Source organism: Polypterus senegalus, chromosome 17 (assembly GCF_016835505.1).
Source record: "Polypterus senegalus isolate Bchr_013 chromosome 17, ASM1683550v1, whole genome shotgun sequence".
In the NCBI taxonomy this organism is placed as follows: domain Eukaryota; kingdom Metazoa; phylum Chordata; class Cladistia; order Polypteriformes; family Polypteridae; genus Polypterus; species Polypterus senegalus.
Genome location: NC_053170.1, coordinates 100,077,800 through 100,088,377, shown reverse-complemented (window position 1 = coordinate 100,088,377; position 10,578 = coordinate 100,077,800). Strand labels below are relative to the sequence as shown.

The following is a 10,578-nucleotide window of genomic DNA, read 5'->3' as shown; positions in this document are numbered from 1 at the left end:
CCATATATTCCCTCCTTTGGTTTTTCCGCAATTTCTTTCATGACCACACCAGAAGAATTCCCTGCTCTAGGAGGAAATCTGTCCAAAATGCAGCAGAAGAAACTGAGGGAGGATTCTACTAGAATAGACGCTTATCATTCTCAGATCAGAGAAGTGCATAATTCTACTATGCAAGCCCAGCAGGTCCTTCGAGCAGGACGATCTGATGCTTGGAGCAAGGAGGAAAATTTCAGTCCAGGAAGTTAACAGCTTGGCAGAGGAGTTTATCAGAGCCATTTCATCAGAGGGAGAGCATGTTACAGTGGATAAGGTTTGTAAATAAGTGATGCGTTTTACTTATAAGACCCAAAAGTAACATTAAGAATTTAGATTTAAAATTTCAAATATTATGGGCGAGATGTTCATTACAGTTGTTTTTAACTCTTCAAATTATTACTATTATGCATACATACATACATACATAAACATATTTTTAAACCAACTAATTTCTGTTAGAGATTGTGCAGAGCTTGAGCTTATCCTGGCAATATCAGGTACACTGCCTGATATGCTGGTATAGAGTGCCAGTCCATTGTATGGCCTTCATATATGCACACCAACATTACACAGGGTCAATTTGGAATTGCCAGTTAAACTAAAAAAAATTGTTGAATTTGGAGGAAAGCACACACTCATCCATGCTACGGGCAATTTAGTGCTGTCAGTTATCTTAACCTTCATATTTTTCATGATGTAAAAGGGAAAATGGAGTTTCTAGGGAAACCTCCATCCACAAAGAAACCAGAAAAATAGACAAACTGCACAAAGCCAAGGGCAAGGTGTTGAGTTCAAGCGAAAGATTCTGGATTTGTAAAGCAGCAGCAGCACTAAACTTGGCACTACCCTTATTTTTATTATTGTTGTTTTCATTATTTTCTATTCCTTTAATTACTGAACTGTTTTCATTTTTAGGATCACAGCCAGCTACTGCAGATATAGTCCATGTCTATCATCTGTATCACTTACTTACTCCCTCACATATAACAGCCCAAATTAGAGGCTCACCGACTAACCAAATGCACAGATGTTTGAGATTTCAAAGTAAAACTAGATACATCTGTTCAGATAGTTGAAGATCATATAAGTGTATAAACAGGATCTGGTCTTTTGGAGTTAACACTTTTTTATAGCTCAAAGAGAGATCCTATAAATCACCTCTTGACATCTTGCTATCAGGATATTTTCTTTGAAGCAAACGCATCTTTCTATTCACTCATGTGTTTTGTTTTTTGTGTATTTTAGGTTATATTGCGGCTCTGTAGACATTTAAGAGTCCCAGCACTTAAGAGTGTTAAAATAGACGCTCACCGTGATATTCCAGCAATTAAGGAGCTCTGCCGGACCCTCAGGGAAATCAATATTTTCATTGAGGTATTTATTCTTTCATTTAATTTATTCATCAAAGGTAAACATGCTTGATACTCTGTACTGCATTGCAAGTAAATATTGACATAATAAGATTAGTTATATGGAGTTTGATGAAGCTCACGCAAGTAATACTGTACAAGCATACACAAGGCTAACAGTAATCATCATTCTCCAACATCCCCTAAGCAATCAATTTTACAAAAACACACTTGACAAATTCTTCACATTATTATAGAAGGTACTTAAGGTCCAAGATTTGAAGCTAATAGCACATAATCATCCATCCATCCATCCATTTTCTAACCCGCTGAATCCAAATACAGGGTCACGGGGGTCTGCTGGAGCCAATCCCAGCCAACACGGGGCACAAGGCAGGAACCAATCCCGGGCAGGGTGCCAACCCACCGCAGGACACACACCCACACACCAAGCACACACTAGGGCCAATTTAGAATCGCCAATCCACCTAACCTGCATGTCTTTGGACTGTGGGAGGAAACCCACGCAGACACGGGGAGAACATGAAAACTCCACACAGGGAGGACCCGGGAAGCACATAATCACAAGAAGTCAAATGTATGATTAAATTTGTTAGGTAGTCCTTATCTCGATTTATGCAAAGAGTATGGTTAGGATGTGGCAGGTTAGGAAACAATTTAAGAGTGAATTGCAAAGCCACTAAAATCCACAGTGAATCTTCAATAGAGATGAGAGAACAAGTAACTTCAGAAGCAGTGCATACCATTCCCTCTAGTTACCAAACTGTGATGGCGAAGGTCAAAAGCGCCTTGAGCATGGGAAGGGCACTCTATAAATAAAATGCATTATTAAAGCACTTTCAATATTGGACCAAGAGATCATGAGCTTTGCTTCCTGTGATGCTTTTAATTTCTTTAACTGCCTCAGAAAGAACAGGGTCTTGTGAGATTTGTTGACCTCCCTTGTTAGAGAGCTTAAAGTGGTGCTTTTTAGGAACGTGACATTTTTCAATTGTTTTGTGACCTGGCCAGAAGAATGGAATTCTCTTGGTTAAAATTTACCACCCATTATTTTGACAGTAAATTCCAGGTGTTTTGGTTGCACCATTTGACCAATACTATTTTCTCCTTGGTATATATGGAGACACCCACAAAAATGCTGTCATCAGCAAACATGATTGTATGTTTTTTTATATAAATATTACTACACATACGTTTCATATTTAAAATGCCCCTATACAATAAGAAGTAACATTCTCAAACTAAGTTAAACCAATTCATTTTCATGGAGAACTCGAGGTAATCCCATACCCACTGGCAAAAGGCAGAAACCAACTGTGGACTGCAGCATTCCATTGCAGGACTCACACAAGGTCAGTTTAGACACAATATATCCAGCAAGTATTAAATTAACAACTTTATCTTTGGGTTTCAACATTACTTGTCATTACCTTACATGTCTATGGTCTTATTGCCATTGGCAAAACAACCCTAGTATAGACGTATATATCATTCACCTCATTTAAAAAAAATAAATGGTCGCTCCAAAACATATCACTAGAGCATATCCAGGCAACACTACAGGAAAACATAGTTACATACCTCAGTCAAGCATCACCAGTTAATCTCAATTTAGTGCAATTTTCAGTTTATTCTTATTAAACACACTTCCACCTATGAGGCCAGTTTATTCTACAAAAATTAGATTTAATTTGAAATGTGAACTGCAACACACAATGTAGTGACAAAACATAAACCGAGAAATATCATGCAAGATATGCTGAAATATTAAAACAGAAATATATGGTAGATATACAGTAGATAAGCAGTTTTAAGTGTGAATTCTAATTGTCCTCAGTTGGCTACATTTAAACCTACTTGGGACATCTGGGATGTGGGAGGAAATGTTACTACCCAGCAAAATTCATGGGATGTGCCCTGCGCAGACAGTGTCTGGACTGGGATTTGAACATGAGGTGCTATAACTATTTAATTATACATAGCTATGATTTAGTAGTAAAACATTGTAGCTAATATTTTACAGTGTGTAGAGACACTCATGCGGAATACATCAGATTTTTCACATACACACATAAAACTGGGACAAGGTGTGTAACCCGGTTAAGGCAGAAAACTGGTTTCTTAAAAACCTCCATTTACATGTACAGTTTCACTTATGGAGTTCTCCTTGGTGAAACACTCCGTTGTCATAAAAAGTTACTAAACAAAAGTTTAAACATTATCAACATCTGCTAGCGAATCAGAAAACAAGCTTGTATCACTGAGGATTATGCTGCAGTGTTCAGAACTGTATCTTCAGCTCAGCCACATAAATTTAGCAATTTCAGACATATTACGAACAGGTTATTTCAGCCATGGGAATGAATAATGGGATCGCCCAAACATTCGCCTCAGGACATTTTTGAGGATGCTTCCACCATTTTTTACTGATATGTGTTTGAAGCAAAAACACATGCAGGCTAACATTGCAATGGACACACGCAGATTGCAAAATCCTCAATTGCAACCATGTTTACACTTTTACATGGCCACATAATCAGGTTAGTTGTGAAGAAATCTGTTTTTTAACTCATTTTCTCTAACCAGGATGAGGGCGTACATGGCATTTTTGAACTGGGTTTCTGTGAATAGCCAAGTTGTTAGAGCACATGTAAATACACTCATTGTGTCATTGAATACATAAAATATTATAGTACCAGTATAGCAGGCCCAGGGCATTAGAATTTACACTGAAATAAAGTGATTTAGGTATTTATTTATTTTACAGGGAAGCCAGGATATCACCCGGCTTGCTCCAACTCACATGCAACTCCGACAGAGGCACCATACATTGAAGTAAAGTAGCCCAAAGAACTGTATTAGGAAGACTATTTACAACACAAATACTGTAAATATAAACCTCCCCAATAACTCACAACCACAACACAACAACAATTTACTAATCAACACAAACACAACCTAAAACAAAGTCAAGTTTAATTGATGAAGTTAATGGGAAGATGTGGAAAAATACCCAAGTAAACAGCTCTTTGGAAAAATGGTAACCATGACCTACCGTATGCCTTGAATGTTGGTTGTAAATCTGTGGTGAAAAGACCATGCACCATGTGAAATGGACTCCAAACAGACAAATCCAATTCACAATCCATGCATTGAATAAAGAACATAATTCCTGAAAAAGATCTATAATCTTTACTATACTGATGAAATTGTAATCCATAAAACTGAGAGAAAATGGTCTGTTGCAGTTGTAATATCCACATGTAAAACAAGAACTCTCTCTTTTCAAGACTGCAGTCCTTTTAAAGATTGCGCCATAACAGGCTTCCTCCCAGCAGCCCCTATGCAGTAGGCCGAGGCAGTCCAGTGGCGCAGTGACCCCACAGCATGCTGGGAATTGAAGTCCTTCTCGGGCAGTGCTGCTGCAAGGCAATGTTCCCTTCTAGTGGCTAATGTCTCCGTTTTGTCTCCTGAGTGTGACCCTGAAAAAGTCACTCAACCTTCTAAGCCCTCACTTTACAGAAATGTGGAAACAACTGTAATTTACCTTTGCAATTTGTAGATGACTTTGGAAAAATGTAGCAGCCAAATGTGTCAAAAATAATAAAGGAAGTAATTAAGGCAACAGGCATTCTTACTTTCACCCAAGTCTATGGCCTCTGCATTGTTACAAGCACCTTCTTTCTTCCAGTCTTCCCACACCCATGTCTAATGCATCGACATCTCTTAGTCTTTGGCCTTTTTCGACTACTTCTTTCTTGTAATTGACCCTTCATTCAATATGTTCCTTTTCCCCTTACCTGTCCTTTCCTCTTAAGATGCCCAGCCCTGTAAGCCTTTCTACCTTGAGGATAGTCCTGTTTGTACTGCATTTTGTACTAGCCATGTCCTGGCTAACAATCCCAAATATGCTGAAGAATATTTTTTTTCCTATTGATTAAATGGACTTAAACTTGTTTGTTTTGGTTTTGGAGTCATAGGCCACAGTGTATCTGAATAACATTTTACAGGTAGTTACTTTGGCATTCCTTGAGGTTCAGTTTTGAATGCTGTGCAGTGTATTGTAACCATTGTTTCATACCTTCATAGTTATTTTTTTGCCTTTATACAGAGCTAAGCTTAAGAAGAAGCAGTCTTCGATTCCTCAGTTAAACAAACCAGTGATGGAGATTTTTGATACATTTGCACAAAGATTTTTTTCAAGCGAGATGTTTCTGCTTTCAGTTTGTCATGTAGTGAACATTGCACATAGTAGACTGCCTCCTGGCATGTTTGTTCATCTCTAAATGCAAACACAATTGTGATCATTTTACTTTATGCTATAGTTAATTTAAGAATTTACAGTCCAGGTAAGTATCTACAGACAGTTATACTGTATTGATTCATTGGACAGTGTCATTATCACAGGTACACAATAATTCCCTTAGTTCCTCAGCTACTTGAACTTCTCCACTTAATACACCTGCTCACACTTACCTTCTCTTCCAAGAGAGAGTACATCCCATGACAATTACATGCAAACAATGCTTCAAGTGATGCTACTAGATGTTGAGTTTAAGACCCCAAGTTCTTGAATTCTTCAATTGGCACAAAACAACTATTAAAAAAGATTTTAGGCATTTGGGTTAAGGAAATCTGCAATGCTTTAGGAAAGGGAGCCCATCATTTTATTTATGGTGACTTACTTTAAATAATTATCTTTTTTTTGTTTTCAGTCTATAGAAGCAGTTCGCACAGTGTGCACTTTGTATGAAGTGGGTGAATGCATAGCAGCCCTAAAAGCCAAGAAACACTTCAAAGAGCTGAATGTGGGCCCACTGTGCAAGATTCCATTAATCCACAAAATGTTCAAAGTACCCAGTACCTTGAAGGATGAGGATATCGTTGAAATAGAGACAGTGGACATCATCAAGGTAATGTGACTTTTATGCTTTAAAAAGCTTATGCATTAATGCAGGGTGGTGTCCAGATGCCTTTTGCAGTTATAATCTTTACTGTCTGCAGAAGTGAGCTTGTGGGAACTCTACCCGCCGGGTGTATTACTTTTACTGGTAACACATGTCACGGATGGTTCTGGGCAGAATTTGGATTTGGATCGATATGTGACAGATAACACTTAATGTAAATAAATGTGAAGTATTACCTGAAGTACATAATGTCAGACTTCAATATACAATGGGGATGTGAAACTTGAAAGCACACTTTATGGGATGGACGTAGGAGATACATGATGGCCGCATGTGACCGGTGTTAAGAAGGCATATGTGATGTTTTGATCGTTTAGCACATTGTGTCAAGTGCAAATCAGAGGAGGTTATTCATAAGCTACATAATGTACTAGTGAAACCTCGTCTGGAATATTATGTGTAGCTTTGTTCTCTGTGTTGCAAAAAAGAGAGATATAATTACACTAGATAAGGTCTAAGGAAGAGCAACTAGACTGTACCAGGGGTCCTCAATCACGGTCCTGGAGAGCCACAGTGGCTGCAGGTTTTTGCTCCAACCCAGTTGCTTAATAAAAAGCACTTATTGCTAAAGTAACACTTCTGCTTCACTTTAGTGATTTTGAGCCCTTATTGCTTAATTTTGTCTTAAACAGCTATTTTAATTGCTCCTTATTATCAATAACATGCAAATGACAAGAGAGAGCAGCATTTCTCCATTTAGCTTATTTACATTTACACCTGTGTGTATTTATCTGCACTATTGGGTTTAATTAAATACTTGGAAGACAAATGAAGAGAAAAAAGTGAAGGACTGAGAATTACTCGTCCATTTTAGCCTTCAAATCATTTGCATGATAGAAAGGGAACGAAAATCTGGGATATGAGAATGAGCTGACATAGCAGAGTTAATTTAATTTCATAGCTTGTTAGTGCTTTATTGGCAAGAATTGCTTTCTAATTAAGCAACCAGGTCAGAACAAAAACCTGCAGCCACTGCGGCTCTCCAGGACTGGGATTGAGGACCCCTGGACTAGACTGCAGGATATAATCTGTGAGCAAACACTGAACAGTTGGTTCATTACAGTTTTTATGTAGAAGAAAATTTAGATCATGCATGGCAGAAATGTTCACAGTTTTCAAGGCAATTAGTACAGTGGATTAAAGCTGTTTCTCTAAAATGAGTTCTTTACCAGCAACACAGGGCCACAGAATGAAAAAGTGAAATTATGCAGAATTTCACTTATTATAGGCACAAGGCATAAATAACCAGGTAGTGTGATAGAAGAGAGTACTTTAGGGACTTTGAATATTTGACCGGATGCTTACTTGTCACATTTTGAATCTCAGGAAGATTGAATAAAAGATTTATCACCTCTGTGATGCACAAATATTTGCATATCTTCTGGAAAAAAAATTAAAATGTCAGAAACAGTTTTACCAAATTAAAATGGAATTCATCAAGGTGAAACAGTATTTAGTTGCTTTGAAGCAGCACATCTACATTTTTCCACATGTAATCTGTGACATGTATGGATTACCTGTTTTTAATAATGTTTTGTGGATTAATCTCCTCATTTTCTGCATAAAGTTCAATGTTAAGGTAGAGAATTTCACAAGAACATTTCAAAATAAAGACAAAAGAGCACTCTAAGTAAATCAAATGTCTGTGTGTAGTGTTTCACAAGTGTGGGGAAAGGGACAAACCTGAAGATCTGATTTAACAAAGAATGATCAATGGTAGGTGTGGATCAAATTAAACACTGCACAGCAGCAGGGTCACAGTCATCTCTGTTGTAAAGTTTGGTAATGGTGTCATGTTATGGCAGTGCTTTTCAGTCACAGGACTGGCACTTGTTTTACATGTGTTAGGAGAGAAGCCCTCATCCCAATTTGCAAAACTGATTGTTTGAATTGATTTGTAGTGCTGTGTGCCAAGTTTGAAACCAGACTTGAATAGTATAGCATTGGAGGTGTAAGCTCTTCTGCTGTCTGTTTTGCAAAAACGTTCTAATGCACATGTGAAGGTTGCTTTTTGATAAGTTGGTTCCATTTACTCATACAAAAGAAATTCCCTCGTTCTCATTATTGTGCAGGACACGAGAGCTAATTGTTATATGCCCATTTGCAGGTTTTCCCTGTTTGGTTTAAACTTTTTGCAGTGAGATCAAAGTAACTTGCATTAAAGATCAAATAAACTTTCAACAATGTATGTACTTGTTCAACAAAAAAACTGTTCTTTGGCATTGCATTTGAAAACCTGGCCACATCTCGCAGTTTTATTCACAACAGTATGTATTTAGGACAGTAACGTCAGCAGTCTAGTCTTTCATGTATGCCAGTAAATAAGAAGGAACATCTATACTTGGTGCATTTTTATATTAAAGCTATAATAATATTTTTGTTGTTGTAAGTTGGAGAGATTTCTATTAAATTGTGCCTTTCTTACTTCTTTTTTTTTTTTAAATAAAACTAATATTGTTTTCCGTGCTTGAATAACTGTACCTTTGCAATAAAGTGTAATTTGGGGTCCCCTACATTGTTTTACCACTGTTCTCTTTTGGGTGTTTCAGAATCTGCGTGTATTTATGAGGAAGCAAAAAGGCTACAAATGCAAAGTGGATCTTCCAGAGTTCATGAAGTTTATATCTGATCAGTACAAATGCGATTCTCCATATGATTTGGGTATCAGAATTCAGAGCATTGCTCTCTCAATTTCGGTACAGTATCAGTTTAATTATGACATACACAGTGTGTGCTGTTCCAACTCATTTTCCATTTCTTATTATGTCTGCAACTGAGATTTCAGTTTGGCTAAATTCAGTTTATTCTTATTAAGCACACTTTTCCCTTATGATTTCAGTGTGCACTATCCATCCATCCATCCATTATCTAACCCGCTGAATCCGAATACAGGGTCACGGGGGTCTGTGTGCACTATGATAATTACAAATATAGCTTAAAAATAAAGAAACATTGCAATATACATAAAAAATATACATATACAGGGTGGTTTGAAATCCAAATTCCAACCATCCTAACTCATAAGACAAGATTTTGATTTAGTTGAGAGATGTCTGAAATTAGGTCTTTTACTATATTATTTCAAATGTGGTGCCTCCTGAAATAAAGTCGAGAGGCTGAAATGGACCATCTTACTTTTTACTTACTATTTTTGTTTTTAATTTTTATACTGTGTGAGGATATAGTGGCACAGAAGCTAACATTGATCCAGACTTGCACCATCGTGTGTGGAATTTGTCCGCTTCTACCTGTTTCTACAAGGCTTCTCATACCACATCCTCCAAAATATATGTCTTAATATAACTCTTGATTCCAGACTGGCCATTTGTGAGTGGGCCCCACAACAGACTGGCACCCTGTCTAGGGTTAGCTTGTGATAGGCTCAGCTACTCCCTGTGACTTTAGTTAGTTGGGTTTGAGAATCTTTTATATATTGTTAGACATACTGCAAGTAAGTGTAGCATGGTGGCACAAAGGTTAGTGCTGCAGAGTCGCATCTCTAGGAGACTGCATTCAAATTCCAGCCCTGTCAATCTGTGTGCAGAATTTGTCTCTATTGGCCAACATCCCAAAAATATGGAGGGTAGACTAATTGGCAACTCTAAATTGTTTCACCGATAATGAGCATGCGCATGGGTGTGTGCATGAATATGCCCTATGAAGGTGTAATACAGATAAAATGTATTATTATTATGAAGATGGTGATTTTTATTCTTCCATGTAATTGAAGTACAACTGAAATTTGTCATCCACATTAAACATTTTAAATGACTCAAGGGATTGATATCATCTGTACAATTAGACATCTTTCATTCTAAACTAAGTGTTACTGTACATGAGCGATTTAGGTGCCAAAAAAAGCAATTTGAGTATTTCCTGTTTTGTTTTTTTTTCCTCAACAGACATTGCGGAAAGCAGTGAACTGTGAATATGATTCAATGGACAAGACCAAGAAAATTATTCAAAAAGAAATTGAGGAAGAGATTGAGGCCAAACTGAGAAAAGTCAAAAAAAGCCTATTGGAACCTGCATCTGGAGCGCCTCTTTACTCCTCTAGTGGCTCCAGCGAGATGCGTTTGAAATATGCCCACATGAGTGCTTCTGATGCAGTGATGGAGGTGTTTACCAAGGCACAGGACATATTCAGCAAGAAAATGGCCAAGGTACTGCAGTACTCAATTTTTTGCCATGTAACTGAAATGTCT

At 37.5% G+C, this 10,578-nt stretch overlaps 1 protein-coding gene across 1 annotated transcript in view; it reads left to right on the top strand.

The window, feature by feature from the left end:
• Positions 1–112: 112 nt before the first annotated feature.
• wu:fj29h11 (protein NO VEIN) overlaps positions 113–10,578 on the top strand; it is an 83,270-nt gene continuing 72,804 nt past the window's right edge. The window contains exons 1-5 of the mRNA XM_039739173.1: positions 113–310; positions 1,282–1,410; positions 6,122–6,319; positions 8,923–9,069; positions 10,276–10,536. Coding sequence (XP_039595107.1) covers positions 206–310; positions 1,282–1,410; positions 6,122–6,319; positions 8,923–9,069; positions 10,276–10,536 — 840 coding nt within the window. The 5' untranslated portion in view covers positions 113–205. The remainder of the gene's footprint in view (positions 311–1,281; positions 1,411–6,121; positions 6,320–8,922; positions 9,070–10,275; positions 10,537–10,578) is intronic.